General features: G+C 40.6%; 1 protein-coding gene across 2 annotated transcripts in view; it reads left to right on the top strand.

Annotated features, from left to right (window-relative positions):
• Positions 1-16,645, top strand: part of ACACA (acetyl-CoA carboxylase alpha) — a 480,408-nt gene that overhangs the window by 154,400 nt on the left and 309,363 nt on the right. For both annotated transcript variants that reach the window (XM_077481395.1, XM_077481394.1), the window contains exons 25-28: positions 1,437-1,550; positions 1,736-1,849; positions 9,468-9,557; positions 15,293-15,411. In XM_077481395.1, the coding sequence (XP_077337521.1) occupies positions 1,437-1,550; positions 1,736-1,849; positions 9,468-9,557; positions 15,293-15,411 (437 nt within the window). The remainder of the gene's footprint in view (positions 1-1,436; positions 1,551-1,735; positions 1,850-9,467; positions 9,558-15,292; positions 15,412-16,645) is intronic.

The following is a 16,645-nucleotide window of genomic DNA, read 5'->3' as shown; positions in this document are numbered from 1 at the left end:
GTATAAGGCTTTTATAAACAATGTGATTTTTAATCTTTTAAAAAATATATACTCCTATGGTATTTGGGTTGCCCGATCCAACTTTTTAAAGAACAAGTACAAGTACTGATTCTTTTTTTTTTTCCCAAGTACTCGCCGATACCGATTACCAATGCTTTTTTTTTTAGTTAACGGAAGGGACGTTTTCTCAGAACACCGTGGTGGCCATCTTGGTACACCCCACACTTGCCTGCAGTCAGAAGGCAGCAGGGGACATCTTGTTACACCCAGCCAAGTCTTGAATTTCAGACTTCTTTTAGCATTAAACTGAGCTTATATAGTGAAATACAGTATTTTCAAAACCGTGAGACTCTTTTGATGTTGAATTTTAAAAGCAGCAGTGCTCTCTCAGATTAGAAAACCTGTCAGATCAACAGGCTTGCTGCTGCTTTTAAAAATCAACATCAAAACAGTCTCACAGATTTTAAGAATTTAAGTACTGTTACTGGCTGCATTTCACTATATGGGCTGGGTGTAGCAAGATGTCTCCTGCCACATTCTGACTGCAGGCTTACTGCGGCCGGGTGCAGGGTGTACCAAGATGGGCTTTGCAGTGTTCTGAGTCTGACGGAACATCACTTATGTTAGCGAATCTGACGGGTCGCAGATTCTGACCAAACACAGTACGGCATATTTGGTCTGGGAAAACATAGTAGCCGCTTAGCTGCCAGATTGTTCAAGCTGACTCCCGCTATCTTCTCTCTGCCCACTGACGTCTGGGAATGAGCAAGTGACTCCTCCAACTCTTTGTTCCTGGAGAGAGCTGAAGAGCTGGAGGTATCAGGTTAGGCATCGGAGCATTTGCACGAGTACAAGTACTTGTGCAAAAGCTCGGTATCAGTACTGATACTAGTATCGGTATTGGTGCAACCCTATTATTAATAATAAAAAAAAAAATTGCTGTTGGAGTGGGGAGGATTTGAAATTTCTGTCAGATTTTTCTTTGTCTCTGGCCCCAGTGGGTAGATTTTCCCTCACTTCCAGTCCCTACACCAGCATTGGTCTTCAACAAGATAGAAAAGCACAGACAACAAAAAAAAATCAAACTTTCTACCCAAAACCCTACCCTTCTAAAAAATGTGTTTTTGTCTGTCCTGAAAGTAAGTGAGGCACAAGCTCCCCATCATAGGCACAGATGGCAATAAAAATGTGATAGAGAATTTACCCTTCCCTACTGTATCAAAAATGAAATAAAGATTTGGGCTGAAGTTGAGCTCTACTCTTGCTGTACAGTGGGAATAGTGGCCCCCAAAGTTTGTTGGTGGGTGCATTAAAGCCCATCAAATTTTTCTGTCTGGAAAGCACTGTGTGAGAGAAGTACCGATATGACTAAAAGCAGCGATGTGAGACCATTGTTTTTACTCTGTATTGTCCTTCTTTTTTTTTTATATTTGTAGGATCAGCTGTGTGGCCGAGACCCGACCTTAACAGATGAGTTGCTCAACATCCTGACAGAACTCACTCAGCTGAGTAAAACAACTAATTCCAAGGTGGCTCTGCGAGCCCGTCAGGTATATATGCTGCTCGTTTATGTACTCTTTACCTACCTGCATTTTCCACTGCATTCTTTTCACTATGCTCTTATATATACATATATATATATATATATATATATATATATATATATATATATATATATATATATATATATATATATATATATATATATATATATATTTTTTTTTTTTTTTCTCAGGTCCTTATTGCTTCACATCTGCCTTCATATGAACTTCGTCACAACCAAGTGGAGTCGATTTTTCTTTCTGCTATTGATATGTATGGACACCAGTTTTGTATTGAAAATCTTCAGGTAAACTGTTGTATGAAATCATAGACTACCCATAGTGTATACTCCATCACATATCCATTGCATATCTTTATTTAAAGATATACTGCAGTCCAAATTGCTATTAAAACATTTACTGCATTGGGGGGTGCAGGGAGTAGTCACATTTCTTATCCAGGCATTTCTGTAGTGTACCAGTCTACCCAACTCCATTATGTTTGTAATTTGATCCTGGAACTCATCTACTGGTAATGCCGGAACACCCTATCTAGACTCCTTATTGCCTTGCGCATTTAGACAGAAAAAAAATACACTACTGAAAAGTTTTTTTTCAGCCACCAATATGAATATAGTCGGTGATGCAGGAAGTGGAAAGAAGGGAAATTACACAGTACAGTTTTCAGGAAGTACAGAGATGTATGTGCGTATTTTGCTACACAGACATCCGACTGGGAAACTTTGAATCTATGATTACTTGATATTAGAAGTAACTGCTTTCTTTTGTTAACATTAATTGCTCTTTAATTCTTTAATTCTTTAAATAAGTACCACCCTATTTAGCATGCTTTACACCTCCAACGGGCCATCACAATGCAAAATACTGAATTATGGGCACTAGGTGGAGCTGAAAATTGTAGAAAATACTGTAAATAAATGACATTTCACATATAATTGAAACAATACGTGGATTTTTTTATGACGGCTGAGCAAATACTGAGACATTTGCACAGCATTTTTTTTAAATAAATAGACCTCATAATATTTATGCAGGAAACAATATTTAATAATAAGATAATAGTTTTTAAAAAATCACTAGAAAAATACTAGCTTAGGGGCGAGTTAAATAAGGCTTGTCAGTATTAACAAAGTGTTTATAATGGGTTACAAAGGAATTAACTTTATTGTGCTTTGATCATTCAATATCATTTTTGATTTCTAGACATTCATGTGAGGATAGAATTTATTTATTATTTTGTGTATGTTTGTGTATGCATATATGGTGTGTGTATATATAAATGTGTGTGTGTATGTATGTATGTGTGTGTGTGTGTGTGTGTATATGTGTATATATATATATATATATATATATATATATATATATATATATATATATATATATATATATATATATATATATAATATATATATAATATATATACAGCATCTCACAAAAGTCAGTACACCCCTCACATTTTTCTATCTTTTCATGTGACAACACTGAAGAAATTAAAATTTGATACAATGTAAAGTTGTGAGCGTACAGCTTGTATAACAGTGTAAATTTGCTGTCCCCTTAAAATAACTCAACATACAGCCATTAATGTCTAAACCACTGGCAACAAAAGTGAGTACACCCCTAAGTGAAAATGTCCAAACTGGGCCCAAGGTGTCAATATTTTGTGTGGCCACCATTATTTCTTTATCATACATCATAGGACACAAAGTCTCAAGTAATTACTTGGTGGGTTATAGGCCTACCTTCAGGTGTTGACACTGGTATAACCAATACAGGAAGTTGACTCCCCTATACAACTCCTCCTCCTTCTAGGAGCACTCTGTTTTTTCGCCAGTGTCTAAAGGTGTTGGTCACGAGTGAAGATGTGCTCTGCGGAGCTCCAGGAGGGATCCATGCTGGATTTAAAGAAACCTCCACAATCAGATCCATCTTCGCCACTGAGGCCATAGGATGGTACCTGGACCTTGATGCAAGAACAAGGTTTTGCCTGTAATGCTTCTCTTTGAGAGCTGGACCCTAGGAACCAGGACTCTTTTTGGTCTTGCTACATTTCCTAAAGTTGTCCTGAGGGGTGCTATACAAGGCCCAAAGGAGCGGAACCCCTTTTAAAAGGGCCCCAGTCTTTGAGCGTGTTTAAACACAGCCTGCCGTGATGGGTGAAAGTTGGATCTGTCTGTTAAATCAGCAGTATCCTGCAGCGAGGTCAAGGTAAGGGAAGAAGCTTTGCTTTTTCCTTCAATATACCTTTATATGCCTTATAAATGTCTCCTTTATAAGGAGTAACTTACATTACCTATGATGTGTCTTCGTGCAGCTCTGTCTCAGAACATGTGTGGTCCCAGCGGCAGAGGGGGTTCTTACTTAAATAGATCTTGTGGGATTTGGTAAAAAATACAGCAGTTGCTAATACAGAAATGTGTATAAACTTCTATATGGGCGGAGGCTGACTGGTTGACGCAGCTGCTTTAGCTGCATGGTTTAATTACAACCCAGCACTTCCACCTAGTAACATTGGGAAACGCCCTATGTGGGTTTAAAAAAAACTATAAATCTGCTGACAGAACCCCCCTCCCTTCCCCTCTCTCCCCCCCCCCCTTGTAGAGGTGTATAGTACGTTCACCTTACTTTGTGTTGGCTATTTGGGTCCCTAGCAGGGCCTGAGAAGGCAGAGGGGCATGTTCGCAAGGTCACGTGGCGCTGTGTATGGATGTAACGTCCACACACATAGCACTCGCCACATAGCTGAGGGGAAGCGCTGAGGATGCCAATCAGGTTCCACCTGAGGCTTTATATCACAGACCCTCTCATTTCAGAAAGACTTTTTAACTGAAGAGAGGCAGTCTGTCACACTAAGAGACACCAGAGCGCTGGGCACGTAAGGGTGTAAACAGGCATTTCCAGACAGGAAAAACTATTGATACTTAGTAGCAAAAGAACTGTTATTTTGTGTGTACCTTTGCTTGTGCTTTGCACTATGTCTTCCAGACCTACCGTAAAGGTGCCTAAGGTGTCACCCCCCAGGCGCTGGGAATCCCAGTTATGCTTCCATACTATCTTCCTCTTCGGAGAGATCAGACATGGCAAGCCAGGGTGAGTCATTGGAAGCTAGCGGTGGTGCAACTGCTTCACACACTTCAGCCCCTGTAGAGGTGACTGAAGATGCATTTTTCTCTGCCTTGCAAGGCTTAGAAGGAAGATTAGCAGCTTTAATCGCATCCTCCATCCAGTGTATAGGAAGCGTCCTAGATCCCCCTCCCCCACCTTAGACTCTTTACAGTCAGTGGAGGGTCCAAGAGAATTATGGGGACAGGATGGGGTATTGCCCTCAGATGATCGGGAGGAAAAGACATGCGATTATTTCTCTGCGGAGGAAACAATACTTGAAGTTCCCAAGGATCCCTACTTCACAATCTGAAGTACAGAGGCTTGCAAAGATGGTTCGCTCTACTTGCATGCTACCCCTAACGGAGTTAGCTGAAGGGCCGGTCTCTTCCTTGTTCTTTGAAGCCTTTACAGCCTTTGCATGCGTTTCCCGTCCACGCATTACTAAAAAAGCTTATTTATACTGAATGGGATCATCCGGATAAGCATTTTTTCCTTTCCAAAGAGACTCGCAAAGCTCTATCCTATGGAAGAAAGAATCACTAAAAGATGCAAAGTTCCAGCAGTTGACGCTGCGATTTCCAATGTAAAAGTGGACAATGCGCTTATGCTTAAAGATCCAACAGATAAGAAGTTGTAAGGTCTGTTAAAATCCTTTTTTTCTTAGCAGGTACTGTTGCTCAGCCTGCAAGTGCAGCTATAGGCATCTGTCAGTCCTTAAAGCGGGATTCCGCTGCCATTTTTTATTTTTTTTACCTGTGTCACTGGTGGGCGATTCCTACGGTGTCTTTGCAGTCATGATCCGCGTCTTTTTAACCCCCAGCGTGACGATTTCATTGCTAAGGAAAACTTTTAAAAAAGCAGTCCGGCGGTTTCCATTTTCACTGTGGGCGTTTGAAGCCCACAGGCATTTACTTCCTGGATGCGATGACGCTGAGCTCCCAGCATCCACCGCTCCATCTCGCACATGCTCATTGAGTGTCCTCTTTGTTTTCCTTCCTCTTGCCTCGTGTTCTATAGTGGTAATGGAAGATAGAGCTGCCTGCCCACTTTCAAAATGGCAATTTCGGACATGCCCTCATTACGTGACCGACGTCCTCCTTCCGAAATCTCACGAGATTTCGGCATGACTGTGTCCCCCACGGATTCCTGGGAAATAGCTAAAAAAGTTCCCAGGGACCATTGCGAAGCTGATAAACACGCCTACTCCCAAGGGAGGAGAGCCCGGAAGTCGGCATAAACATTAAAAATAAAAGGTAAATACTGCATATTATTTTATTTCAATGGTCATAACTGCATCTATGTTCCAAAGCCATTTGAATAAGATGAACTTGCAATTTTCTGTACAAAACCGCTTTAAAGGACCAGTTCAGATGCTCTCAGATGAGCTCCCTGCACAACAAGCACAGGAACTGGCCAAGCTACCTAAAGCATTATGCTTTGCTGTAGACGCTATGAAGGATTCTATTTACCAGACAAGACCTCCTTATGAAGAGGCATCTCCCCTCACCAAGGTGGGGGGGGGAGACTTCTGATGTACTCAGAAGTCTGGCAAAGGGAGATTCAGGACAAATGGACTCTCTCCACAGTGTCTCTAGGATACAAGCTAGCTTTTAGAGTTTCCACCATCTCGTTTTTTGAGATCAAACGTTCCCAAGGATCCAGGGAAAAGGTAATCCCTGTTTGAAGAATTAGACCGATTATTGGCTCAAGGGGTGATCAGACAGATTCCCAAACAAGAGCAAGGTTCGAGGTTTTACTCAATCCTAATTACGGTGCCAAAGCCAAATGGGGATATCAGACCAAGTCTAGATCTACGTAATCTATATTGGTTCCTGAAAATCCGCTCCATTTGCATGGAGTCAATCAAGTCAGTCGTTTCCATCCTGTAAGGAGAAAAACTTCTGGCGTCCATCGACATCAGAGATGCAAAGCTGCTTGTCCATATATAAGTAGAACAGAAGCATTTTCAGTTAATAGCCTTGCCCTTCAGGCTTGCTACAGCACCTCGGGTATTCACTAAGGTATTAGCCCCATCTCTAGTCGGGTTAAGGGCATAGGGCATAACTGTCTTGGCTTACTTAGACAATCTATTGTTAATAGACCAGTCAGTGGCTTGCTTGAAGCAAGGTGTAGCCATCACAAGCAGTTACCTGGAAGGTTTGGGTTGGATTCTCAACCTAAATAAATCCTCCTTAAAGCCACTAAGAAGGCTGGAGTATCTGGGCCTGATCATAGACACAGCCCAGAAAAGGGGTGTTCTTGCCTCCCGCAAGGATCAGCTCCATACAGATGCTGGTGACGATGATCAGGTCGAAGAGAAATCCTTCAATTCGCCTTTGCATGAGGTTGTTAGGGAAGATGGTAGCTTCATTCGAAGCAGTTCCCTATGCTCAATTGCATTCGAAACTGCTTGGAACAAAACGATTTAAGCTTTGGACTTGCCAATGTAACTGTCCCCGTGAGTGTCCCAAAGCCTCAGTTGGTGGTTACTATCTTGGAACCTGCTGAAGGGAAAGTCCTTCAGATCAATTATCTGGAAGGTAGTAACGACAGATGCCAGCCTTTCAGGCTGGGGAGTAGGACTTGCCCATCGACATCCTAGAGATTCCAGCAGTGTATCTGGCTCTAGAAACCTGGACCTCCTGGTTAAAGAATTGGCCTGCCAGGATCCAGTCCAACAATGCCACGGCTGTGGCATATATCAATCACAAGGGGTCACCAAGAGTCTCTTAGCTCAGAGACGTGAACCAGATTCTAATTTGAACAGAAGAGAATGTCCCGTGCCTATCGGCAGTTTTCATTCCGGGAGTAGAGAATTGGCAGGTGGACTATCTAAGTCGCCGGCAGTTATTCCCAGGAGAATGGTCTCTTCACCCCAAGGTGTTTCAGGCTGTTTGCCAAAGATGGGGGACTCCGGACATAGACCTTCTAGCGTCCAGATTCAACACTGAGCTAGTCAACTTTGCATCTAGGACAGGGGACCCACTCGCATACGGAACCGATGCGTTGGCAACCCCGTGGGATACGTTTTTACTGATCTATGCTCTTTTCCCTGATTCAGTTGCTACCTCAAGTTCTTGGCAGGATCAAGCTGGAAAGAAAATCTGTAATACTGGTAGCACCAGCATGGCTCAGAAGGTCATGGTACGCAGAGATCGTAAGGATGGCAGTGGAGGGTCCAGGGCTCTTCCCACTAAGGCCAGACCTGCTATCTCAGGGGCCGATATTCCATCCTACTTTACGAACTCTAAATTTAACGGCTTGGCTATTGAGACCCACATTCTGAATAAACGTGACACTATGACCACCATGCTTGACTGTAGCAAGACACACTTGTCTTTGTACTCCTCACTTGGTTCCCGCCACACACGCTTGACGCCATCTGAACCAAATAAGTTTATCTTGGTCTTATCAGACCACAGGACATGGTTCCAGTAATCCATGTCCTTAGTCTGCTTGTCTTCAGCAAACTGTTTGCAGGCTCTCTTGTGCATCATCTTAAGAAGAGGCTTCCTTCTGGGACGACAGCCATGCAGACCAATTTGATGCAGTGTGCGGCGTATGGTCTGAGCACTGACAGGCTGACCCCCCCCTACCCCATTCAACCTCTGCAGCAATGCTGGCAGCGCTCATATGTCTATTTCCCAAAGGCAACCTTTGGATATGCTGCTGTGCCATGTTGAATTTCCAGTGACCAGTATGAGAGAGTGAGAGCGATAACACTAAATTGATCACACCTGCTCCCCATTCACACTTGAGATCTTGTAGCACTAATGAGTTGCATAACATTGGGGAGGGAAAATGGCTAATTGGGCCCAATTTGGACATTTGCACTTAGGGGTGTAATCACTTTTTTGATGCCAGAGGTTTACACATTAATGGCTGAGTTATTTTGAGGGGGCAGCATATATACACTCTTATACAAGCTGTACACTCACTACTTTACATTGTAGTAAAGTGTAATTTCTTCAGTGTTGTCACGTGAAAAAATATAATAAAATATTTACAAAAATGTGAGCGGTGTACTCATTGTTGTGGGATACTGTGTGTGTGTGTGTATGTATATAATAAAATTATATATAATAAACTTTCCTTACATGTCTGTTGTATTTCTTGCGGCACAACACTGCAGAATATATTGTAACTATATACATTAAAATACCTGGAACATATTTCGATTATATCAGTCAGAACTTGCTTAATGTATGTAATGTTTTTTGGGTGCTATTTTTAGGCCTTTTTTATCTGCTTGATATACAGCATTTTAAGTAATGTATGGAAGGATTATGGAAGAATTACACCCTCTGTCAAATTATTATTACTTAACTTACTGGGGAAATGTACTTATCTTTGTCCTGGTAAAGCTTGTGACCAAGACAAAAAGTGAAGGAAAAGCCTAAATTCCACGAGAGCAAGAGGCAAGGGAAAAGTCTGCATTTAGGACACTGTTCCCTATGACAGCTCTCTAGCATGGGTATTTCATTCATTTTGGAGGATCTCTCCTCTTTTCCTGTTGTGTCTCCCATACAGGAAGTAAAGGGAAACTTCCCCAGGCCCAGCAGCACACCGGCAGCATAAAAATAAAACGTGAAAAGAGTTTTGGCACTTCCCTACTCCTATTTATGACTAAAAAGTCTTGTCTTTAGATTACACTTTATTGTGGCTCACACACTGGAAAGTGCTTTAGAACCTCAGTTCAAAGCAAAAACTTACATTACAGTAAAATTGGTACATTCGAAAAAAGTTGCATTCCACCTTATGTTACATCCTAAGTTGTTGTTTTTTTTGTTTTTTTTTCAGAAACTTATTCTGTCTGAGACCTCTATCTTTGATGTCCTACCCAACTTTTTCTACCACAGCAATCAGGTTGTAAGAATGGCTGCACTAGAGGTAAGTCTGTCAACCTCAAACTCCATCTATCAAGAGATTATACTCCAAGCTTCCACATCAAATATTAGTCTGTTACCTCAGATGTTAGTTTAGCAATCATGTGTTCCTTTCCCTGGTCTTCATGTGAGGTGAGAGTCTGGGGCAAACCACAAGTGCATTTAGGATGGTGGAAGTGATTTATGCTCTGGATTCATTGATCTCTTTATACAAACACTTCAATTTATGAACATTTCTCTGATTGAGTACCTTTATGATTTGAATTCATTGATTTTTTTTTTTTCTTCACACAAACACTTTACTTATGAACGTCTTTCTGACTAAAAGGCACTTTTATACTACTTTGCATTGTCACTTTATTAATATGGCACCTTATGGTGTAAATATTAAATACAGACAGATTTTTTTATCATCCAGTAACGCAGTGTAAGAAAAATGGACAGGGCAAAATACTATAAAATTCTTGATGGAAAATCTGCTGTTTTCTGCTAGAAAGTTGTCAGTGGGAAAAAGGTTTACCTTCCAATATGACAATGACCCAAAGCACACACCAAATATTACCACACAGTGGTTGCAAGGGAAAAAGGTGAATGTCCTTGCATAGTCTAGTCAGAGCCCAGACTTAAACACTTCCCGACCAGCGCACGACTATGTACGTCGACAGAATGGCACGGGCAGGCATATTGGCGTACATGTACGTCCAATATTCGTTGCCGCCGTGCCATCGGGACCCCCATGAGTCCGGTCGCGGGACCCGCGGACTCGATCGCCGCGGGCATCCCCGCGATCGTCTCACGGAGCGGCCGAATGGAGGAAATGCTGTATAAACAACATTTTTCCATTCTGCCTAGCAACTAGTGATGCTGATCTCTGCTCCATGTGATTGGAGCAGAGATCAGTGTACACTAAATGAAAGCCCAACCCCCCCACAGTTAGTAACACACCCCTAGGAACACTTAACCCCTACACTGCCACCCACTGGTTAACCCTTTCACTGCCAGTGTCATTTACACAGGAATCACTGCATTTATATAGCAGTGATTACTGTATAAATGACAATGGTCCCAAAAATGTGTCAAAAATGTCCGATGGGTCCCCCACAATGTCGCAGTCACAATAAAAATCGCAGATCGCCGCCATTACTAGTAAAAAAATAAATAATAAAAAATTATTAATAAAAATGCTATAAAACTATCCCTATTTTGTAAACGCTATAACTTTTGCGCAAACCAATCAATAATCGCTTATTGCGATTTTTTTTTACCAAAAATATGTAGAAGAATACGTATCGGCCTAAACTGAGGGAAAAAAATGTTTTTTTATATATTTTTGGGGGATATTTATTACAAAAAGTAAAAAATAATGCGTTTTTTTCAAAATTATCGCTCTATTTTTGTTTATAGCGCAAAAAATAAAAACCGCAGGGGTGATCAAATACCACCAAAAGAAAGCTCTATTTGTGGGAAAAAAAGGACGTTAATTTTGTTTGGGAGCCACGTCGCACAACCGCGCAATTGTCAGTTAAAGCGACGCAGTGCCAAATCGCAAAAAGTGGTCTGGTCTTTGACCAGCAAATTGGTCCGGTCTGAAAGTGGTTAAACCCCATTAAAAATCAGTGGAATGACTTGAAGACTGCAGTCCACAAACAGTCACCATAAAATGTAACTGAACTTGAGCAGTCCTGCAAAGAAGAGTGGGCAAATATTGCAAAGTTAGCAGAGATGTATCCCAAAAAAAAACTGGTTTATTTTTTTCTGACATGTTGGTGTTATATCTTTCACCTGGATGCACTGGTAAATAGAGCTGGATAAAACAAAAATGGCATCTGTCTTCATTTCAAGCTGCAAAGCAACTAAATGTGATTATTTTAAAGAGGGATGATTCTTTTCTCTATCCACTGTATAAGGCTGTTTATACTTATAAAGAAACATGCTATATAACTGTTTAGTGTGACTAAAAACACTTGCATCGAGGTCATAAAAATATTCAGATCATGAGAACATGGATTTATTGAATAAAAAATACATACAATACTTCTGAATGGAAAAAATGTTGGGCTGTAATGATACAGGTTGCATTACCATGAAGGGCCCTAATGATCTATGCACATACTGTATGTGCATAATTTTGTTACATAGTTAGCCAGGTTGAAAAAAGACACAAATCCATCCAGTTCAACCATAAAAACAAATAAAAATATCATACAATCCCATATACCAAATTTTATACCCACAGTTGATCCAGAGGAAGGCGAAAACCCCCAGCAAAACATGATCCAATTTGCTACAGCAGGGGAAAAATTCCTTCCTGATCCCCCAAGAGGCAGTCAGATTTCCTTGGATCCACTTTTTTTTTTTTTTGCAAATCTTTTTATTAAAGTTTATGCAGTAAACAACAGCAAGCAAACTAACAAACAAAAAAGAACACATACATTGGTCACGACTACAGTTACCGGCATGATGTATACAGATTTGTAATACAAGACAGTTAGGTACATACAGAATATGACGGAGAGTCTAAGGCACCTCAATGGCCACAGATAGCTGACTTCATGTGCAGCAGGACAACTTGGAGTTACAACACGCTACTCAGACATATGACATTTCCACTGGTGCAGTTACCTGTGTATTAGCAAAAGGTAACTTGTTAAGTAGGCTGCGGGTCAGAGGCTGTGGAGGCGTCAGCCAGCCAGTTGGACCAGACCTTGTCATATTTTTGCGGGAATCCCCTATTAGCATAGCAGTCTTTGTAAAGAGGCAGGCTGCCGTTGACCAATTTTTTCCACAGGGAGAGAGGAGGGGGAGTTGGCTTACGCCAGCTGAGGGCTATGGCCTTGCGGGCGTAGAAAAGGAGAAGCCCAACCAAGGTGCGTCGCGCCACAGTGGGAATAATATGATCTATCAGGCCCAGTATGCAAATTTCTATGGAGGGCTGGAGCGATATGGGGGTGACCTGTGTAATGACCCTCAGTATCTCCTTCTAATTGGATCAACTTTACCTATAAATGCTAGTACCCAGTTATATTATGTACACTTAGGAAATAATCCAGGCCTTAAAGCAATCTACTGAGCTGGCCAGAGCCACCTCTGCAGGGAGTCTATTCCACATTTTCACAGCTCTTACTGTGAAGAAACCTTTCTGTATTTGGAGATTAAATCTTTTTTCCTTTAGACTTAAAGAGTGCCCCCTTGTTCTCTGTGTTGACTAGAAAATGAATAACTCAACACCAAGTTCACTATATGGACCACTTATGTATTTGTACATGTCGATCATATCCCCCCTCCTTAATCTCCTCTTCTCAAGAGACAATAAATTCAGTTCCTCTAATCTTTCCTCAAAGCTGAGTTTCTCCATGCCTAGTATCAGTTTGATTGCTCTTCTCTGCATTTCAGTTGCTTGATATCCTTTTTGAGAACTTGTGCCAAAAACTGAACTGCATATTCCAGATGAGGTCTTACTAATGATTTGTACAGGGGCAAAATGATATCTCTCTCTGGCATCCATACATCTCTTAACCTCCCTGGCGGTATGATTATGTAGATTTTTGATGCTCAAAATGGTACATTGTTTCGCATTGGAAATTTGCCGTTTTATATTGTAGGCCTGGAATTCCTAGGAATAACACACTTAAATCTGTCCGAACAAGAGTCTAGTAGACATCCCGAGTATAATAAACTTTGAAGCACAAAATTATAAATTATAATATAATAAATAACTATAAATAATTATAACAAATAATAATAATAAAATGTATTTGATAATTTTTATCAAATCAAAAACACTGAAATTTGCTAATTTTTCTGTCGTCACTTTCAGTGTTTGATGACGGATTTCCCCACAAATCACTATCGCTCAATTCTGCAAGTGATTCTAATTTATCGCTGTTTTCTAGCTGGTCTAAAACCGCTTTTGACGTAAAGGGACGCTTTATAGTTGCCATGGACAATCTCAAGTTTCCAGGCAGGAGGAACAGTACATATAATATAAAACTGCATGCAGGCCACTGGACAAAGCACTAGGGACAAAACTGATGTGAAATGATTTGATATAGTAATGTAACCTGTAAGATTATAGTGTACTGTATGTGTTTTTCACTGTTTGAATTTGGCGCCAGACTCCGTCCCCATGCGTCGCAATGCTCGCAGGGAATGGAGCCCGGCACTGTGATACATTGAGCGGAGAACACAGCCCGTGGACAACAGTAACTTTGCCTGGATCCTGTGATGCAATCCTGAGTGTTTGGTAATGACAATTCACCCAGAGCCACACTCGGGAATACCGCCAGGGAGGTGAATACAAGAAAGGACTTTGTTTGCCTTGGAATGCAGCTTGGCATTGCATGCTGTTATTGAGATTATGATCTACCAAAACCCCCAGATCCTTCTCCAGCACGTTCTTCTCCTAGTATGTATGACGCATGCATATTCTTCGCCCCCAAGTGCATTACTTTACATTTATCTACATTAAACCTCATCTGCCACATAGTCGCCCAATTAAACAGTGCGTTGTTTTTCTTCTGGTTCTGGACTGCACAAATCTCAGGGCACTGTAACTTACACATTTTGACACTTCCTGGTTGTTTAAAGAGTGGACCTGACAACTTCAGCATCCTGCAGCTTTCTATTAATTAGTAGGGATTTCTGTCCTAGGGATGGACCGATAGGAAAGTATAGGTGCAATAGCCAATAGAGGCAAAGTCATAGGGCTCCATACTTTCAGCTGTCTCTTTTGTACAGTTTTGTTTTTCATCATTTATAGCAAAGAGCTATTAATCTAATTGCACTGACGTTATTTAGTTTAATTGCCATGGGCAAGAACAGGCTATTGCAAGTAGGGTACCTTTTTTAAAACTTACCCAAAAGTGTGTGTACTATGAGCTTGTAAATGCCTAAACAAAAATGTGACAAATAATTTCACTGGCAAATCACTGTAAAACAGCCTATGACTATAAGGATAGAATTCCTTCACCTACAAAAGCCTTATTAGAATTACATCTTATTCAGCAGGGATTCTTATAATATAACTAAAGACAGTTTTGTTTTATGATGACGTGAAGAGGTTTTTACTGCAATCTGTGTCCTCGTTAGAGAGATTCATCCTCTGTTTTTTACAAATTTTGTGTCACCAGCACAGGAATAGAGGGGAAATCTTCCAACAGAGACAGTAGTTCTGGTCAAGCTGGTGGCAGCCAGGGATTTCATCACTTTGGAAAGATTTCCTATCACTTTGTGTTGTACAGGAAGTGAAGGGAACTCTCCCCAACTGGACAAAGATGGCAAATACAAAACTGATCCTCCCTTTATCCAAAATTAAAAATAATGCTTTGTCTTTGATTTTAGTTTAGGCTACGCATTTAGAGTGCGACTTTGATGTGACTTTGAGTGCAGCTTTGATTCAACTTTACAGTCTCTGGATCAAAGTCACATCAAAGTAGTGCAGAAACCTTTTCAAAGTAGTTGCCACTTTAAGTCGCATAGATTGGAACGGTTGCATTGAAATCAATGGGCTGTGACTTGTCATACGATTTTGTGTCCATAGTCGCATGACAAGTGAGTCTATTGGAAACAGAGCCTTAATACCTAAAGTCCCCTCTCAGGTGTCCAGTGAGTCTTTGATTTTTAATTTCAAGTAATGTCAGAAATTGCTAATTAGGGTTATTAGAGCGCGTTTTACCTGTGCTGCTTGGACATTGCTGTTATTTAGTGCAATTCTTACTTTTGTTGTGATTGTTATTTCAGGTATATGTGCGAAGGGCATATATTGCATATGAGCTAAATAGTGTGCAGCATCGACAACTGAAGGACAACACGTGCGTTGTTGAGTTTCAATTTATGTTACCAACATCCCATCCAAACAGGTTGGTGTTTACAATTTTCATACAGTTTTAGAAAATGTAGAGAAGCCACTGTACGGAAGGAGGGAGAGGAACAGCCAATGCTTATGCAGTTTTTTTATTTTCTAACCTACACTATAATGCCCCATTCACACTTGAGGGTAGTGCTTTCAGCACTATTTTACCACGATTTTTGATGCGTTTTTGCCACGATTTTGTACAGGTCAAAAGGTTGCAAAATGTAAAAAGCAGAAAAACACCCAAATCTGCCTAAAAAAAAAAAATAAAAATAAAAAAAAAAAAGTTTCAGAACTTGGCTTCAGCCATTTGGAACTTCTGGCTTCAGGTGTTTTGGAGTGGAGATGTAAACCAACTCCATAGAGAATAATTGATTTATTTTTTTTTCCCTCCAGCATTTTGTAGCTTCAGGCTTCAAGCTACAAAATGCTCAGGCGTGAATGGGGCCTAAAAACAATAGCTGGTACACGGTACGAAAATCAGAAGGGAAAAGTCTGAAGATGAGCTGTCTGTGGATTTTCGGATCATTAGTATGATGCAGTCGACAGACGATTTGACTTTTACATCAGACAAAAATTGGATGTGCAGGCTATAAATTTTTTGTTGAATGTGAACTCAATCTCTGATTTTTGCATGGTCAGTACAGAAATTGTCACACAAGTCGAAAGTACAAACACGGATGCTCGGAATCAAGGAACATCTTGGAAGAGTTCAGTCTTACTGTTTGTAGTCTAGAATTGGCATTCATGACACAGCAGCTGATGAAATATCGAAATGCAGCGCACATTCTCATCTTCTTTAATGGAAAATAATAATGAAGCTGCTTTGCTGGTGATACTGATGTAGTATCATGGTATCATACATCATATGGTATCATATGATACCAATGTAGTTATGCCAAACATATTTTAAAAGGTATTTGTTTTGTACAATTCTACTAACTTCTACTAACACGAAATTAGCATAAGGGGCCAAAAGGGTGGCGCTTGAGAAATGAACTTCCTCTTTATACTCTCATAGTACGTCACCACGTTCGTGTTTGTCAAATGACAATTTGTAGATAGTTAGTATGCTAGACAAAATCCTGTACACGCGTTTGACAAAAATCAGACGCTTGCTTGTCCAACAATCAAACTGTGTGTACAGGGCCTTAAATGTTAAATTATTAGGACTGAGCAGTGTAGGCAATTTTTTCTGTATCTGCTTAGGTGTGTCTGAAACTTTCTCATTTCAAATTTGT

Source organism: Lithobates pipiens, unplaced genomic scaffold (genome assembly GCF_037356315.1).
Source record: "Lithobates pipiens isolate NorthernLeopardFrog02 unplaced genomic scaffold, aLitPip1_a1.2 Scaffold_16, whole genome shotgun sequence".
In the NCBI taxonomy this organism is placed as follows: Eukaryota; Metazoa; Chordata; class Amphibia; order Anura; family Ranidae; genus Lithobates; species Lithobates pipiens.
Note: the sequence above shows the minus strand (reverse complement) of the source record. Positions and strands in the feature narration are given on the sequence as shown.